This window comes from Carcharodon carcharias, chromosome 10 (genome assembly GCF_017639515.1).
Source record: "Carcharodon carcharias isolate sCarCar2 chromosome 10, sCarCar2.pri, whole genome shotgun sequence".
Classification (NCBI taxonomy): Eukaryota; Metazoa; Chordata; class Chondrichthyes; order Lamniformes; family Lamnidae; genus Carcharodon; species Carcharodon carcharias.
This window is the reverse complement of record NC_054476.1, coordinates 34789538-34809369: the sequence shown is the minus strand read 5'-3', so window position 1 is coordinate 34809369 and position 19832 is coordinate 34789538. Positions and strand designations below refer to the sequence as shown.

Sequence of the window (19832 nt, the reverse complement as noted above, 5' to 3'; positions counted from 1 at the left end):
AAATACTGGATTTCTGTAATAACCCATCTGGTTCACTAATGTCTTTCAAAATCTGTTGTTGTACTTAGACTGATCTATATGTGACTCCAGACCCACAGCAATGTGATTGACTTTAACTGCCTTCTGAAATGGCCTAGCAAGTCGTTCAGTTGTATTCAAGGCGGCAGCTCACCACTGCCTTCTCAAGGGCAATTAGGAATGGACAATGAATGCTGCCTTTGTCAATGACGCCCACATCTTGTGAATGAATAATAAAAAAAAACTCTTCTGTAATCCATAAACTTCCCTCATCGAACAGCGATTAAACTATAATCTTGCTATCATTAGGCTTTGTGTTAAAGGGACAGGCCATTTTAATCATGCTTAACAGCAGAATATTACAATGCACATTATAACTATTGATTGCTGGCAGTTTGGGTAAGTTAATGCCTTTGTAAAAATCAAATTTTTGTTTATATTTAGCATTTAACTGAAATTGACTGTCTAATTTCTGAATTTCCCAGTTTTGAGCAAGGTTTTCAGGATTCCACTGTAAGAGGAGTTGGTTAGCTAATTAAGGAAAGCAGTTTAAACCAGTTTTTCTGTAACTGAAGTCAGCTGTCTGCTTCATTTCAGCAGGATATATAAACAGCCACTTCATTACGGGACAATATAGTGAGGGGGATTGACATTGTTCCTTGCAGCAACAATCCAGACAGCTGTGTTGCCTGCCCAGTGCCAGGGTGCAGGACATCTGCTCAGTGCTGGAGTGGAACTTGCAGTGGGAGAGGGAGGATCCAGTGGTTGTGGTCCATGTAGGTACCAACGACATAGGTAGAACTAGGAAAGAGGCTCTGCATAGAGAGTATGAGGAGCTAGGCACTATGTTAAAAAGCAGAACCTCAAAGGTAATAATCTTTGGATTATTACCTGAGCCACATGCAAATTGGCATAGGCCAAATAAGATTAGAGAAATGAATGCATGGTTCAAAGGTGTGGGAGAAGTGGGTTCCAGTTCATGGGGCACTGGCACTTGCATTGGGGAAAGTGGGATCAGTACCGTTGGGGCGATCTACACCTGAACTGTGCTGGGACTGGTGTTCTAGTGAGCTGCATAATAGGGAAGTAGGGAAGGTTTTAAAATAAATAGTGGGGCCAAGGGATCAAATTTGGGAAGATGTGGTAAACCAAAGAGTAGAGACAAGGCAAGAAAGAAAGGTATAAATATGGAAAATGATAAACAGAACATAACTGGAAGGGATAGAGAGTACAAATCTAAGAGTAAAACAGCAGTCAAAGCTAGTGGTTACAAAAATAATAAAGGGACAAAACTAAAGGCTCTGTATCTGAATGGGCATAGTATTTGAAACAAAACAGATTAATTGATAACACAAATAGAAATAAGTAAGCACGATCTGATAGTCATTACAGAGACATGGCTGCAGGATGACATAGATTGGGACCTGAATATCAAAGGGTACATGACATTCAGGAAGCTAGGAAAAGGTGAAGGGGTGGCTCTGTTAATTAATGATGGCATTAATGCAGGAGAGAGGGATGACCTGAGTTCAGGAAACCAGGATGTAGAAGCATTGTGGCTGAAATGAAAAATGATAAAGGCAAGAAGTCACTTGTGGGAGTAATGTACAGACCCCCTAATTGTAACTACATGGTAGGACACCGCCTAACTGTAATTACATGGTAGAACAGATTATAAAAGAAGAAATAATGGGATCTTGTCAGAAAGGTACAGCAATAATCATGGGAGGATTTTAACCTACATATAGACTAGAAAAATCAGATGGATACAGGTAACCTAGATGACGAGTTCATAGAATGTTTTTGGGGCAGTTTCTTAAGACAACACATTTTGAAGCCAAGCAGACAGCAGACTATACTAGACCTGGTATTGTGCAACAAGATAGGGTTAATTGATAAGCTCATGGTGAAGGCACCCCTGGGTAGCAGTGATCATAATATGGTTGAATTTTACATTCAGTTTGAGGGAGAGAAGAGTGGGTCCAAGACTACTATTTTAAACTTAAATAAAGGCAATTATGTGGGAATGAAAGCAGAGCTAGCTAATGTGGATGGGGAAAGGAGGTTAAGTTTAATAGGTCAATAGAGAGACAGTGACAGACATTTAAAGGTATCAGAATACACAGAATAGATAGGAGGAAAATTTCCAAGGGGTGGACCCACATTCTGTGGTTAACTAAAAAGGTTAAAGCCAGTATCAAACTTAAAGAAAAAGCATATAATTATGCAAAGAAGGGTGACAAGTCAAAAGACTGGACAGAATAAAAACAGCAAAGGATGACATAAAGATTAATTAGGAGGGAAAAATTAGGGTATGAGAGACAAAGATAGCAAGAAACATAAATACAGATAGTTTCTATAGATTCTTAAGTAAGAAAAGAATTAACAAATTGAACATTGGTCTACAGAAAGTGAGTCTAGGAAATGAAAAATGGAAAATAAGGAGATGGCAGATGAAGTGAACAGGGATTTTACATCGGTCTTCACTGTAGAGGATACAAGTAACATCCTAGAAATTGCTGTAAATCAGAAATTGGAAAGGAGAGAGGAAGTCAGGAAAATTACAATCATATGGAAGCAAATCATTGGAACTGCGGGCTGACAAACGCCCGGGTCCTGATGGACTTTATCCCAGGGTCTTAAAAAGAAGTGGCTGGGGAGATAGTTGATGTGTGGATTTTAATTTTCCGAAATTCCCTGGATTCTGGAAAGGTACCATTAGATTGGAAAAGAGCAAATGTAATTCCTTTATTCAAGAAGGGAGGCAGATAGAATGCAGGAAAGTACAGGCCAAATATCTACTATAGGGAAAATGTTGGAAGCTATTATTAAAGACGTTATGGCACTTAGAAAAATTCAAGGCAATCAGGCAGAGCCAACATGGTTTTGTAAAGGAAAATTATGTTTAACTAATTTATTACCATTCTTTGAAGAAGTCATATGCACTGTGGATAAAGGGCAACTGGTGCATGTACTGTACTTAGATTTCAAGAAGGCATTTGATAAGTTGCCACATCAAAGGTTATTGCAGAAAATAAAAGCTCATGTGTAGGGGGTAACATATTAGCACGGATAGAAGATTGGCTTGCTAACAGGAAACAGAGTAGTAGCCCCAAATGGGTCTTTTTCTGGTTGGCGGGATATAATGAGTGGTGCGCCACAGGAATCAGTGCTGGGCCTTCAACTTTTTACAATTTATATAAATGATTTGGATGAGGGGATCATAGGTATGTGATAAATGTGATGATGATACAAAGATTGGTAGGAAAGTAAGTTGTGAAGAGGACACAAAGGGGCTACAAAGTGACTTGGATAGGTTAAGTGAGTGGGCAAAGATCTGACAAATGGAGTATAATGTGGAAAAATGTGAAATTTTCCTTTGTGGCAGGAAGAATAAAAAAAAGCATATTATCTAAATGGTGAGAAATTGCAGAGCTTTGAGATTCAGAGGGAACTGGGCATCCTCGTGCATGAATCACAAATGGTTAATATGCAGGTATAGCAAGTAATTAGGTAAGCTAATAGAATGTTATAATTTATTGTGAGAGGAATTGAATATAAAAGTAGAGAGGCTATGCTTCAGTTGTACAGGGTATTGGTGAGTCCACATTTGTAATACAATATTGGTCTCCTTATTTGAGGAAGGATGTAAATGCATTAGCAATTCAGAGAAGGTTTATTGAACTAATACCAGAAATGCCGGATTGTCTTATGAGGAAAGATTGGACAGCTTAGGCTTGTATCCGCTGGAGTTTAGAAGAGTAAGAGGCAACTTGATTGAAACATATAAGGTTTTGAGGGGTCTTGAAAGGGTGGACGTGGATAGGATGTTTTGTCTTGTGGGAGAATCTAGAACTAGGGGTCACTGTTTAAAAATAAGGGGCTGCCTATTTAGGACAGAGATGAGAAAAAAAAAATTCTCGGAGAGTTGAGTGTCTTTGGAACTCCCTTCCTCAAAAGATAGTGGAAGCAGAGTCTTTGAATATTTTCAAGGCAGTGGTAGATAGATCCTTGATTAACAATGGGTAAAATCTTACCGGGGGTAGGCAGGAGGTTACATTCAGATCAGCCATGACCTTATTGAATGGCAGAGCAGGCTTGAAGGGCTAAGTGACCTACTCCTGCTCCTGGTTCATAAGTCACTATACCAGCTGACTTACTATGTGCAACTCCACGGGAGGATTGCTAACAAGGCAATAAAAAAATTTGGAGTAAATCACTTGGAAATGCCTTCTTGTCAAGCCCTTGGAGTGGGTGCAGAGGAGATTTACTCGAATGGTACCGGAGGGATTTCAGCTATGTGGAAAGATTAGAGAAGTTGGGCTTGTTCTTCTCAGAGCAAAGAAGATTCAGGTGAGATTTCATTGATGCATTTAAAATTATGAAGTGGTTTGATGAGAGTGGATAGGAAATTATTTCCACTGTCTGGAATTTGGTTATCAGCCACTGTAATTGACAAAAGAACTGGAAGCGGGATGAGGAGAAATTTTTTTTAACACATCGAGTTATGATCTGGAATGCACAGCCTGAAAGGAAGCAGATTTAATAGTAACTTTCAAAATGAAATTGGATAAATACTTGAAAAGAATGGCCTCCTTCAGCCAGTTTTTCACCCTGCAAAGGCCTCCAGATGTACTTGCTTCACATGTGGTTTTTGGCCACCCCTATTGATTCCCTTCCTCCCCAATCCTTATTAAGTTCCCCTGGTATAACATTAGGGGACACTCTGTTACATGGAATGATTTTTGGTGCCCTGTGTAATGTGGAATCCAGTTACATATATCCATGAGGCTGATATAATGCCTATATACTTACCTGAACTACTCCAGTCAGTTTTCATTGACATCAGATGAGAATGTTTATTATCCGTGTTAACTACCACTTTAAAAAATTATGCAATCATAGCTTTATCACTCCCCCCATCCCTCTCATAATTCGATGCACATGCAAAGGCCCCATCAATTAGGATTAAAATCACAAGAAAGGCTTTTTCTAATATTCCTTTTTAATTTATTGAACCACCTCTCAGATATCTCACCTACTCTGGAGTGAAACCATTTCACTCCATTAGCATAGTTCAAAGAATAATCCATTGGATTTTTGTATCAAATAATTGGGTTGGGGGGTGGTGTGTGTGGTAAAAGAACCTTTAAGGAACAGGATCTTTAAAGAGCCTTAAATTATCAGTCTGTCCTTTAAAGGGTGTATAAATTAATTTACATAAAACAAACAATAAACTGAACAACCATGAATTATCTAAAACTAAAAGAGCCCTTTCATATACAAGATCTATAGATGTAATCAAAAAACTGTCAAAGCCCCCATAAGTTATAACCACTTACAATTAGGTTTTAAACACAGGGACACAAATATATTAAATAAAAAATTCTGGCTAATTTACAATGTTTAATTCAATTGCTTTCTTGGCTGCAAAAGACATGGATATATTTTCATAATCAACTCCAGGCGTTTGACTGAAACATTAAAAAAAAGTTTGACTAAATAGCTTGGCAATTTAAAAGCTTTCTTCCTGGTGCAAACATCTCCTGAATCAATGGTATTTGTGTGTTCAGGAGAGAGAAACAAGCAATGAGTCCTGGGCACATGTTGTCAATAACGTTGCTCCTCTTCTGCCGTAACCAGTGTTTCAAAACTGCATCTTGGTGACTCATCTTGCGTTAGTAGGGTCTGAAAGCGGAAGCAATGCGCAATTAGAACATTAGTCAACAAGTGCATTAATGGAGTCTGGCTGCTCTTGTTACCATTAGCAACACAACACTTGTTTGTAAGCTGGGCAAGAAGAAGAAAATAGCTGCATTTCAATATCACCTTTCACAACCAGGATGTCCCAAAGTTCTTTACAGACAATGAAGTATTTCTGAGTTGCAGTCATGCAGAAATGCAGTAACAATTTGCACACAGCAAGATCCCAGAAACAGCAATGTGACCAGGTGACCTTGCTAATGACATGGCATATAGAGATGGGTTAACTGCCCCATTCTTTTAACCAGAGTACATAGATTTAAGAGGACTGGCAAAAGGACCAGAGGGCAGAGGAGGAGAATTTTTTTTTTTAGATGCAATGATCTGGAATACATTGCTTGTAAGGATGCTGGAAGCAGATTTGAAAGTCAATAGCTTCAACAGTCTGCCCATAATTGCAGCCAAAACTTCCAACACTCATTGGCAATCAACTGCTATTCAAAGTTAGCTAATGGCAACTTGCATTTAAATAACCTCTTCCACAAAAGAAAAACATCAAGGTACAAGAAACAGGAGATATTAGGAGGGATTGACAAAAAAAGGATTGACAAATGAACACTCATTTTGAGGAAGGAGGCAAGGTAGGCAGAAAGGTGGGTTGGGGGATGGAAAGGGAGGGAGTTTCAGAATTTGGACCTTGGTGTAGGTACAGGAGCCAACGGGTGGAGTGAAATGAGAGGATACATAAAAGGCCAAGGTCAGGGAATGGAGAGTTTGAAGGGCGGAGGGATTTGTAATGTTGGAGGAGCCATGAGGGACTACAAACATGAGAATGACTATTTTAAATAAAGTGTTCAAGAACTGGAGTGATGGACAAGTGGGACATGCGTGGGATAGGATATGGGCAGCAGAGTTTTGGATGAGCTGTTGTTTTTTTTATACTGAGAGCATGAGTAGTTAGGTTTTGGAGGTGACAGTATGGATGAGAGTTTCAATAGCAGATGGGCTGAGGTAGAGGCAGAATTAAATCTTGCCAATCCCACTGCCTACCAACTTTCATTGTCAACAGTGATCCCTATACCTCCTTAACACCATCCTGCAGTCTGGTTAAACTCTCAACCAACTAGGCCCACAGTGCTGCCATTTATTATCAGAGCACCCATACTAAGAATGGCCAATATTTCTAGGTGCAAAGGGACAATTGGTTCATACCAAAGTTGGGGGTCAACACCTTCAAAGTGTGGACAATGTAGGAAAAACAAAAAACAAGTTTCATGCACTAGACTAGTTCCTGGGATGAGGGAATTGTCCTTCGAAGAGAGATTGAGACGATTCCGTAGAATCTCCATATATTTCATGGAGTTTAGAAAAATGAGAGGTGATCTCATTGAAATGTATAAAATTCTTAAGGGACTTGACAGGCCAGATATTGAGAAAATGATTTCCCTGTCACAGTCTCAGAATAAGGGGTCAGCCTTTTAGGACGAGAATGAAAATTTTTTCACTCAACATGTCGCAAAACATTGGAATTCTCTTCCCCAGAGAGCTGCGGACACCCAACCTTTGAGTATATTCAAGACAAGATTGTTAGATTTTTGGATACCAAGGATATTAATGGATATGGGGATAGTTATTTTCTTTCATGGGATGTGAAGATTGCTGGCAAGACCAGCATTTGTTGCCCATCTCTAATTGCCCTAATAAGGTGGAGATGAGCCACCGCCTTGAACTGCAGTCCATCAGATGCTGGTTCACCTGCAATGCTGATAGGGAGTTCCAGGATTTTGATCCAGTGACAATGAAGAATGGCAACATGGTTCCAAGACAGAATGGTGTATGGCTTACAGAAGAATCTATAGGTGATGGCATTTCATGCAGCTTCAGCCCTTCTCGTTTTAGTTGGTACAGGCTTGGTGAGTTGCTGCAGTGCATCTTGAATATGGTACACACTGCTGCCACTGTGCCTGGTTGGGGACGGTGTGAATGTTTAAGATGGTGGGTAAGGTGCTGTAGCCGCATTCATCCGTGGAAGTGGAGAGCATTGCAACACTCCTGACTTGTGCCTTTTAGATGGTGGACTGGTTTGGGGAGTCAGGAGGCAAGTTACCCACTGCAGAATTCCCAGCCTTGGACCTGCTTTTGTAGCCTCAGTATTTACATGGCTGGTCCAGTGGTAACTCCCAACATATTGATGATAGGGGATTCAACAATGTTAATTCCAATGAATGTCAAGGGGAGATGGTTGGATTCTCTCTTGTTGGAGATGGTCATTGCCTGCCATTGTATGGCATGAATGTTCCTAACCAGCCCAAGCCTGAATGTTGCCCAAGTCTTACTGTATATGGACATGGACTGTTTCAGTGTCTAAAGAGTCCATGAATGGTACTGGAGCTTTGTGCAATCATCAGCGATCATCCCCACTTTTGATTTTATGATGGGTGGAAGGTCATTGATGAAGCAGCTGAAGATGGTTAGGCCGAGGGCACAGAGGAACTCCTGCAGCAAAGTCCTGGGATTGAGATGATAGGCCTCCAATAATCACAACCATGTTCCTTTGTGTTAGCGATGGCTTCAAGTGGAGAGTCTTCCCCCATTTCCCACTGACTTCAATTTTGCTCAGGCTCCTTGATTCTACATGGTGAAAAACTGTCTTGATGTCAAAGGTTTTCACCTCTCACCTCACCTCTACATTTCAGGTCTTTTGTCCATGTTTAAGCTAAGGCTGTAATAGTGTCAGGAACTGAGTGGCCCTGGTGGAACCCAAAATAGGCATTGGCGTGCAGGTTACTGCGTAGTGTCACTTGTTAGTGCTTTTCATGACACTTTCCATCACTTTGCTGATGATCAAGTAGTGCTGGAAGGTGGAGGTGAGGTAAAAAATTAGCCATAATCTTACTGAATGACAGAGCAAGCTTCAGGGGCCAAATTTCCTACTCTAGCCCCAATTCTTATGTTATTTTAGAAGGGGTAATTTAACAGGGCACTGGGCAAATTTTTATTCAACCATAGTGAATGTGATACTGTACATTCTGACATGCTGAAAAGTCTCCTGGTTAACAATCCACAGAACAGACACACAGTCCTGAAGTAGTGAGAAGCATTGTGTTAGAAACAGAATTGAGTTTAGTTTCCACACCACAAAACGGACATTAGAATGATCCTTTTTCAGTTTATTAGTGTCGCACAAGGGGCTGAATAACTGGAGGCACACGCAAGCCACAAATTTATTTTAATTCAAGGCTTCATACTCACTGTGAGGTTGTTCATGCCTTCTGAGAATGCCCCTATCTGCTCAACTGTCCTTTCAGAATCCTCCATCTGTAAAAGGCATCATTCACATCAAAGCTGAATCACAGCAGAAAACCCTAATCTGATTTCCAAATTGTTTCTCCTGAATTGATGCTGGTTTGGTAACAGGTACATGACTTGCTGAGGAAACAGATTGAGCCAACTTCTTTTGATTGTAGGACTCAAGTCAAGCTTGAAATTCCCGATCAGAGAATGCCGCACAAGAGCAAGAAAGCTCCCATTTGCAAAGCTCATGGCTACAAGTCCAATATTCAACACTATTATGGCTAAGGAAGGCCATTCAATCTCTCTCAGATCATCTACTCAGAGAGATGCTACAATTCCCTCCACCCCATCCTGTAAAGCATCTATATATTTTTAAATGGCATAAAAGTTTTCTTGCTCGCCATTTTCTTTCCTGGTTGACAATGTTAAGGGGCAATTTAATAGAGGTGTTCAAAATCATGAGGGTTTTGATAATGTAAATAAGGAGAAACTGCTTTCACTGACAGAGGATTGGTAACTGATTTAAGTTAATTGGCAAAAGAGCGAGAGGCGATATGAAGATGATTTTTTTTAATGAAGTGTGTAGTTATAAAATGGGATGCACTGCCAGGAAGCATGTGGAAACAGAAATTTCAGAAGGGAATTGGATAAATTCTTGAAGGGGAAGAAAATTTGCAAGGCTATGCGGAGAGAACAGGACGGGGAACTAATTGCATAGCTCATTTAAAGAGCCAACACAGGAACGATAAGCCTCCTTCTATGCTGCATGGCTCTATGATCATCTCCTCAAACTTATTTCTCACACTTTTGGTCAAAAATTCTATTGGTCTTGTTAATTGATGCGCTGCATTGGTTTGACATAGTTAGTGTTGAGTTGACTAAGATTCCTATCATTTAAATTCCTTCATATATATTGAGTTAATGTCTACCTAAAGAAGTGAGGAAAACCCTCAGTGCAGGAGAGCTTTGGGAACCATAGATCCAAAGTTACTTCTTCTTCTGAAGAATATTACAGAGCTTTGGACTCTAAGGGAATGGAGGGAACTGGGGATAATGCAGGAAGGGTGTAGCCAAGTTAGAAGATCAACTATGATTTTATTGCTTGCTAGAACAGGCTTAAGGGGCTGAAAGGTCTACTCCAGCTCCTATTTCTTATATTACACTTGGGCACATGCCATGCCATTCTGTTATTGGTCCAACACACTTGTCAATAAAGTCTTGCAACGGAAGTCCCTTCCCAAATTTAATGGGCTTTTTGTGGCAAGTATCATTACAGGTTTATTTGTAATTTGTTTGTGAAACCAACTCTGATTTGGGTCTGTGGTCTTGATTCTGGGCAGGACAATGGGCAGACTAAAGTGTAGGAAGAGGGAGAGCTTAAAAATAATAGACTTATTGCCAAGACCACGAGGTTATTCCAATTGAGAAGGAAATTAACTCCATTACACGAGGTGTGTGGCAGCTGTAGAACATGGCGCATGCCAGTGGAAAAAGTGGCCTCACTTCTGGATCCCTCACTCTGGCTTTTGAGATAATGTCAAAAACAAAGTTTTAAAAATTTTACCAATGGCATCCAAGCCATTAGTGTCTCCAGTAACCTGCAGCCCAAAGGTAAAGGCAAAATCCATTAAACTGTCTGGATCTTCAGCTACTATTATCCAATAGACTTAGAGTTGATTTAGGTAAAATTTTCCTATGTGGTTAGAACAATCCCTTTTCTCAAAACACCCCCAGGCCCACAAATGCCAAACTGAATAGACTAATGAATAAAAAACATAAGCCTTACCAGCACTGAAGTGCTCAAGTGTGAGACCTGAACCCTTTGAAAAGGGTTTGAAATTGAATGCTGGATTAGAATTTTCCTATCTTAGCAGCTAATTTAAAGCCAAATTATTGTCAGCAAACATTTTCACAGAACTATAGTAAAAGTTGAATGAAAGCAGTCATCCTGTTGGAATTTTCTGTTAGAAATAGTGAAAAAACATTAGTTGCAATGAATGCTTTTAATAGATCAACTCCATATATCTACCTATCCACACATCCCTTGACCCCAGCTGCCCATCACAGCCTTCAACCCCACCAAATCCCTCAACTCCGCCTAATCACCACATCCCTCCAGGGCATGTTGGCCATGGAAGGAGCGTTCATGGTGCCGTCCAACAGACTGATAATCAGCTGAGAATCCTTCTACCATCTCACTGCTATTCCCCAAAGGGAAAAATGTGAGAGAGATAGGCTAAAAAATACCCTAATCCCTTAACCCCAACAAATCACCATGTTCTTCATCCCAACCGACCCACTACATCAGTCTCATCAAATCACATCTCACTCCCACCTACCTATATCCTGCAGTCTGACCAAATCACCACGTCCCTCAACCCCACCTACCCACCAAACCCAGCTAACCATCATACCCATCAGCCCCAATTAACCAGCTTCTAGCTACATCAATCAACCCCATCTACCCATCATATCCCTCAACCCCATCTATTCACTATATTCCTGAACCTCACCTACCCTCATTACTATATCCCGCTACCTCATTTACCCACCTTCTCATCATTCCCCTCTCCAGGAAGTATTGAATGCTCTCTAAAATCCATGAACATTCACTCGCCTGCAACATATTACAAACTTTGTTTACCTTTGGATTAAAAAAAACTCCAATTGCTCTAATTTTAAATTATCATGAGCAATTTGCCCGAATAAGCTTCTCACTATTCACCATGATCTCAGAAACTAATTAGGCCACTGCTAAACGCCCCATGGCTGCACAGATAGAGTGTGACAGTGAGATTAATTTTGTATTGTTCTAATAAAGAGCTGGCAAAGATAAATTGGGGGCCAATAGCCTCCATCTGTAGTGCAAACCTCTGGCTCTGTGGAATACGTAACACATTTGAGCTAAATCCCTCATAAGTACTGTTTTAACAAAGCTTTTAACCCAGTTAATGCCTGTGTTAAAATAGCAGAAAGCGTTTGAAGAAGAACGGCACTGATCGCAGTTTCTAACCTCTGCAAGGGAACCGTTTTCAAACTGTCAAGCTCAGCAAATTCTGTGAAAACAATTTACCTCCAAGACTTTAAAGACAAACTGTCCATAATGTAAACAGTGGCAGTGTGGCGATGAATATGACCAAAGCCCAAATCAACTGGAACATTCTAAAAGATGATGGTGAATTTATCGCTCAGAAATTGACCCATTTGATTTATTACGTCTATGCCAGGGGTTATACTCCATACGAGGTTCCTCCCATCTCTCTTCATCTCACCCTATCAGCATAACCTTCTATTCTATGTACTTACCTAGCTAACATCATCTTATTTCCAAATACCACACCCCTGCCCCAAACACAAAATGAAACAAAGCAAAACTTGCCAATAAAAATCTCTTTATTCGCAATTTTGTAAAAACAAAATTAGAACATTTTATATCGTCCTTAAAATCTGAGATTACCCAACAGTGAGTTTTTAAAAAAAAACTCTAAGAAATTATTACCAGTGGGATTGATAAAGGATATAAACTTGACAAGTAATTTTTGAATGACGTGTCAATTTGGGAAATGAGCATTCTTTAAAAAAATTCGGGAGTGGTTATCAGTTTCAACTTGTTTATCAAACCTAACTTAATAAAAGTTACAAGTTTTGTTTCTAACATTTCTGGGCTAGTTATTGTGTGTGATAGGGCCTAGAGTTCAAATAATCAAGATGAAATCCACGTTCTCCTTAATTTTCACATATTTCAAGTTTCTGATATCCCTTCCAGATTTATCCATAACACCTTTTCCAAACTTTAAGGACCTTCACAATTCACAACGAAGCTACCTCATCTTCAAGGGTTGCATTGCAAAGTTTGGGCATAAGGGCAACAATTTGGACCTCCAGATTTGAGATGATTTAGAGAATTAGGTTCAGTGGATTTTTTTTAAGCCTCATCAGAAGTAATCTACAGCTATTTGAATTTTTGTGTTTGTATCCTGCCTCACTCGGTTCTACAAACTGCCACCCCAATTTTCAGCACTTTCTAATCTCCCACTGTCCCAAGTCTTTGTCTCCCCACATCCATCAATATTGCCAACTAAACTGAATTTAGTGAACAGGAAAATTTGATGAGGTACGAAGCTGGGAAATCCATCCTCACTTAGTTTAAACATCATATCCCTTTTCCCCAACCCATTCTGAAGAGATAGGATAACTACAAAAGTCATTCTGAAGGTATTACGTTTCAAACTGAATTCAAGCTCTGATGGGAAGTAAATGGGTGAACCACTCAAGGCAGTGTTCTGCTTGCCCTAACATTTCCCTAAATTTTAACGATTAATATGCAGCTGAGACAATTTTTCCAACTTGGCTTTCAGTGGTCTCTCTCTTCCATCCCCAAAAGCCAAACCCATCCTGAGTTGAAGTGGAACCATTTGGAAAGGAGTCATTCTCATCTGCTACTCCTATGGGTACACCCCCTGCAATACAAGGAGGATTATAATTAAACTGTACAGAGCCCTGGAGCTAGAGGATCATCACTGTCCTAATGCTGTCCTGGATGATTCGGTGATAGAACATTACATCAACTCTACTGAAACCCTTAAAGCGGAATCATCCCACAACAACCACCAAACAACTGTGGCATTTATCCTGCCTACTGGTTTACAGGTGAGTCTATCTTTGGCTCACAGACACCATGCAGGATGGTACAATCTGGATCCTACAAATGAGCTTTGTCTAGCAAAACATTACACTGAGCACTTTGGAGCCAAACCTCATTGCTTGCTGCTTACATCATCTGAGTGCTGTGACTTTTGCAGCAGGACTAAATATATCTCACTTATGGTTCAGGATAAATACTTATTCAAAATAACAAGCACCAAGAACATGTCTACCTTAAAAAATATCGGGGCAAATTAATGAACTAGGACCCTCAAAATGGAGCTTTGCATGACAGAATAGCGTGGTGGGAAGCTGGGTAGTGGTGGGGATGGGTGAGGGGGTAGGGAGCTTAGTGAGTCCTGTGTGGTTTTCCCACATTTAATTTGATTGCGCCTGAACTTAGAACACTAAATTTGCATCACCTGCAGATACGAGAACATGTGACAGAGGGCAACGATAAAGTAAAAATCTTACAATGGGGTAGAGATTAGGCATCGACTTATGAACTAGCAAGTTAAATCACATCTGGTAGCAGGTGCATGGAGACAGAGGTGTCCCTTTCTTTAACCATCAAATCATTTTCTGTGCTTACTTTTCTACTATTGTATCTCCTAGTTTCACAGGAAAGTTTAGCTTAACATTACCGGCAGTTTAAGAAAATGACAAATATCTTGGATTAAGAGAACACACATGATGGGAGAGCATCATACAGACACATGGCACCCAGTAAGGAGATGCTGACAGTTTCTTTGCCCCTACACTGGGGAGGTGCTGTATTCACTGACGTTGTCCTCTTGTCACACACATCAGGCCTGTTACGCACGATTTCTGGTCTGTACAATCTAATGCATCATGCACGTTATTTCACTGTCTGCCTTGTTAGATACCCATTTAAGGGGCCGACCCATTGGATCTGCACTTGGAGGTCAAATTCTATAATTTGTCCCTGAACAATGGACTGAAACTTCCCGCGAATTATCTTGGAGCCCCCACATCCCCACCTCACCTGCACTTCTGGAAGAAGTTACACCGGCGGAGCAGCACTGAAGGGATTTACAACAATTTTGGGCCCCATTCCACTGGAACTCATTTAGTGTCAAAATACTAAACATCACTTTCTTTCCAAATTATAAATATAAAATACATACATTGCCCGTAAATATTAAAACACATTTTATACAGATTTCAACCCTCTAGAATTACATAATATGAAAGATTATCGATACGATTTCTCATTCTGAAAAATATATTTCTGCTGATTCTGTACAAGTAAAATGGTTTAGTGAACACACACACACACTTCTCTTCACTTTAGGAGTTACTGTGAAAATGGCGGGTTAAAGGAGGCAGCTACATTTCTGCATCACTGTAAAACACCACGTTGTTATTTATCTGTCACCAAACTGTCATTCGGATGGTTAAATCGTTACTTTGGCTTGAGCTTTCTGGATGATTCCTCCAGAGTTGTGTTAGTATATTAGCGAGTGATGCCATGCCCAGTGCTCCACTGTGAGGTTACCAAACTTTATCTTTTTACAATCCTGGCTTCCTAGGATCTCCCACTGAGGCGGATCAGCACTTCAGATTCCCCACCTGCTCCAGCCTGCTCAAGTCCCTGTCCGCAACAACCTTCTTCACTTTGTATCCCCCACAGTTCCTCTGGGAACCATTGGCCGCTGGAAGAATCATGCCCGGGGGGCAAAGGTAATCACTCGACTCATCAAGCTTCTTCTTCCTCAGATTTCCAAAATGCGAGAAACCGAGCTTCTTTGGCTAGAATGTGAGAGAGAGAGAGAGAGAGGGGGAGTCAGGGATCAGTGTACAGTTTAAGATAAAACCGTCACTAAGTTGGGTAGCATTCTTTCACTACTGAGATAGAGTTCAAATCTGACTCCAGAGATTTGAGCTTGCAATCTAGGTTGACAACTCACTGGAATATTGAGGGAGTGCTGCACTGTTAGAGGTGCTATCTTTCTAGTGAGACATCAAACTAAGCCTTGTCTGTCCTCTCAGGTAGCCATAAAAAATTCCATGGTGCTATTCAAAGAGCAGGGGAGCTCCCCACAATTTTCTACACTAGTGAATACAGATTTTGGTCCAGTCACGTTTTTAGGCCCCACTCCCACAGAGAGCTGCAGAGATGAATAGCAATGATGCATTTAAGGGGAAGCTGGATAAACACATGAGGGAGAAAGGAATAGAAGGATTTACAGATCGGGTGAGATGAAGTAGGGTGGGAGGAGGCTCATGTGGAGTATGAACACTGCATAGACCAAGGGGGCAAAATGGCCTGTTTTTGTGTTGTAAGCAATTTTAACTGGCTTGGCCAGAACTAAGGGTCCCAAAGATCACCAGGAATGGGCTATCAGATCTTATCTATATCTTCAGGGTTGGGCAGCCCGTGTCTGTCTCAGCCCCAGGGACCCCTTGCCTCTTGAAAAAACACAACCTCAGGGGTCACTTGTCTCACTAGCAGTGAGCCGCAGGTGACTTCCAACAACAATTTGCATTCATACAGCACTTTTAACATAGTAAAACATCCCAAGGCACTTCACAGGAGCCATCATTAAACAAACAGCAAGTCACAGAAGGAGCTATTAGGACAGGTGAGCAAAAGCTTGGTCAAAGAGTAGAGATTGAGGTGCGGCTTAAAGGAGGGGAGAGAGGGAGAGAAGAGGGGAGTTTTATAGAGAGTATTCCAAATCTTAGGGCCTAGGCAGCTGATGGCATGGTCACAATGGTGAAGCAATTAAAACTGGGCATTTTCACAGAATTGAAGCAGTGTTGTCATGACAGTATAATCATTTTTATAATATTTTTCTGGTTTATTGTAAAGTAGGTTTATGGGGGTTGTGTTTTTCTGTGTGCGCAATTTAATTATATTTTGTAGCCAAGCAGACTGCAAGTTGAAGTTTATTAAAAGAAGGTGTAGAAGTGTCTTTAATATGCTAATGAGTAAACATGATTGGGGTATTAGCATGTAAGGTGTAAAGGGAATTTGCATTTTTAGATAGATGAAGGGGGATTTGGTTTTCAAAGGGATCTCAGTCTCTTTACAAATAGCCAGACAAGCAAACTAAGGAATGTGTTTATTTTTCTCAAGGGATACTGACAATATATAATGGTAACATGAGAAGATTTTTATTATAAGATAAAGTTCCAAAGACATATGGGGCTGAATCTTCCCGTTGGCGAGCAGGGGGCGGGGCCCACTCACCAACGTGAAAATGACGCAGGATGACGTCGGGGGAATCTCCGACATCATCCCGCCCCATTTAAATATTCTGGAAGACGGGGCACAGTGCAATCAGCTGTGCACCTGCCGACCTGTCAATGGCCAATTGAGGCCATTGACAGGATCATTTAAACAATTAAAGGACCTGTCCGTCCAACCGGCGGGATGAGGTTCATGTCAGTTTTTTAAAAAGTTTATGAAAGTTTTTGTGCAATTTATGAACATGTCCCATCTCGTGTGACGATGTCACACGAGGGGGACATGTTAATGATTTTTTTATTTTTCTATTTTTAAAGTTTGAAAACCTTTCAGCGCTCTCCCTGAGGCAGCACTTTGTCTCAGGGAGATATGCGCTCTTTTGTGCAGATGCGCGAAAGAGCGCACTGTCGCATTTGGGGAATCCCGCCCCCCCCCGCCCACACAGGAAGCGCATAGCGCTCCCCGGCGGACATGACGCTGGGCGGGCCTTAATTGGCCCACCCACTTAAAATGGCGGCGGGGCCCACTTCTCTGGCAGGGTTTGGCTCCCCGCCCGCCGGAGATTGGGTCGGGCCTGCCCACCCGGGAAAAAATTCGGCCCTTGGAAACAATGGAATTTACATATTAAAAAGGAGAAGAACATATATAAAGGAGAACGAGGCTGTGCGTCAGGGGAAGGCATTGAGAGATCCAAAAGGAGTGTGTGAAGCCTCCAGTATTTGTGCATTAAACCTGCTGTCCACAAACTACGAAGCTGGAAAGAGCCATTTTGAATTCCACTGTCCAGGGTATTGTGTTAATTTGCTGGATCCCTTTAAAATCCAAAATCTATTTTTGGACTGTGTGTAACTGAGAGCCAGGTTAATTAGGGATTTTATGAGTTATTATAGTAGTACCTTGTAATTCTATGTATGCGCTTGAAATCTCTTTTGTTAATAAGTATTTTAATTTAGTTTTTTTAAAATCTGAACGTCTTGACGGATTTATTACTTCTGAATTTAGGGCATGCATCTGGGAATAAATACAAATTGCAAAACCCTTGTGATAGCATGATCAAGTTTCCTTCATGGATTTGAACTGCCTGGCCCATGTCATCTGCTGCGGCATAACAGTGTCAATATCTCAGAAGGCTGTAGAGCTGCAGGAGGTTACAGAGATATGAAGAGATAAGGCTATGGAAGGATTTGAAAACAAGGGAAAAAAAAATTAAACTTGAGGTGCTGCAGGTTCAGGAGCCAAGCTTTGAACACAGAGTCTAAAGGCGAATAGGGGCTTGGTGTGTATATACAGCAGCAGAGTTTTGGATGAGCCAAGTTTATGTAGATTGTAAGATGGGAGGCCAGAAATGGGAGTATTGGAACTGATGAGTTTGGAAGTAATAAAGGCCTGAATGAGGGTTTCATAAGGTGATAGAGGGTTAGAGGGGTCAATGGGCTTTGAAGAGGTTATAGAGGCCACTGCCTAGATGATTAGGTGGGGGCTAATCACTTCCGCTGCTCCTAGCTCCACAGGAACAAAAAACTCCACCTATCAAGTTGGTGGCCATTGAAAAATTCTGGGTGGGACAGACCTGACACCTGCTTTGCTCATTTTTAAAACAAAGTCCTTCAGCAAGCATTAAGCCTCTTGTTAATATATTCAAAGAGCTGAATGTCCATATTAAGCAGCTGCAGGGATGGCTAAATAATGATCTCCGTACATTTAGCAGTCAGACCAACACTATCGCATTGCAGATTGGATGTAGGCCTTTCTACTTCTATATTGGTAGATTTATCCCCAAAAGCCAAGCCCACAAGCCCAAGATATACCAATTTCTACTCCTCTATCTCCATGTGGAGCACTCACCTAATGACCCAATTGAGTATCAAGTTCAACTGAAGCAAAGTGGTTCAATTAACATGTAGAACAAGGGCATGAACTCACGGGCTTCATCTTTTCCCCGAAAATTTATTCCTGGGGTTTGAGTGTCCTGACAAGGCCAGCATTTATTGCCCATCTCTGGCTGATTCTTGAGAAGGTGGTGAGCTGCCTTCTTGAACCGCTGCAGTCCATGAGGTGTAGGTACACCCACAGTGCTGTCAGAGAGGGAGTTCCAGGATTTTGACCCAACAACTGTGAAGCAACGATGATATAGTTCCAAGTCAGGATGGTGAGTGGCTTGGAGGGGAACTTGCAAGTGGCAGTGTTCCCATGTATCTGCTGCCCTTGCCCTAGGCAGTAGAGGTTGTGGGTTTGGAACGTAGGCAGTTAATTAGTCAACCATGACAAATTTCATTTACTCAGTAGAAGCAAATCAAATAAACTCAGCAACTAGTTACACTGAACCATTGTTCCTTTGATCAAGTGATTTGGTTACAACACCTGTCCTGTACAGTGAGGGTGACCCTACTGTCCAGTGAGATGCTGTGTGTGGCAGAGCAGGATTATGTACCTTATGTACCTACCCTCACTTTCGCTGTGGTGTTCAGGGGTGTGTAACTGCTTGACTCGATTAACTCTCTCTTCTCATGTTGAGCCTCTGGGCCAATCAACAGGTTGAAGTGTGTGGTCAGGTGTCGCCGAAGTAACGTCTTCTGAGGTGGGATATTGAGGAGCAAAGCCATTGTTTCAGAGTTAAAGCGCGGCTCTAAAATCTACACCAAAGACAAAAGGAATGGGTTAACATTCTGTCTTTCACTCATAGCATGGAAGAAGGGAAGGTATATTGGATAATGCTGGCATCATACCAATTACCAGAATCATACTGACTGCCCTTCACTCAGCCCATGTGATTTCTCTATCCAAAGTCTTGATTTTAAAATTCCAATCATTGCTTTCAAATCCCTCCATGGCCCCGCCATCCTCATCTCTGTAATCTCCTCCAGCTTCACAAACTTCTGAGATATCTGCACTCCTCTAATTCAGGCCTCTTGCACTTCCCTAATTTTAATTGTTCAGCCATTGGTGGCTGTGCCTTCAG

At 41.2% G+C, this 19832-nt stretch overlaps 1 protein-coding gene across 15 annotated transcripts in view; it reads right to left on the bottom strand.

Annotated features, from left to right (window-relative positions):
* Positions 1–5011: 5011 nt before the first annotated feature.
* The window catches only part of LOC121283058 (liprin-beta-2-like), a 312826-nt gene continuing 298005 nt past the window's right edge, over positions 5012–19832 (bottom strand). For all 15 annotated transcript variants that reach the window (XM_041197066.1, XM_041197067.1, XM_041197065.1 and 12 more), the window contains 4 exons: positions 19318–19506; positions 15253–15432; positions 8974–9039; positions 5012–5706 (listed from right to left, as the gene is read on the bottom strand). In XM_041197066.1, coding sequence (XP_041053000.1) covers positions 5629–5706; positions 8974–9039; positions 15253–15432; positions 19318–19506 — 513 coding nt within the window. In that variant the 3' untranslated portion in view covers positions 5012–5628. The remainder of the gene's footprint in view (positions 5707–8973; positions 9040–15252; positions 15433–19317; positions 19507–19832) is intronic.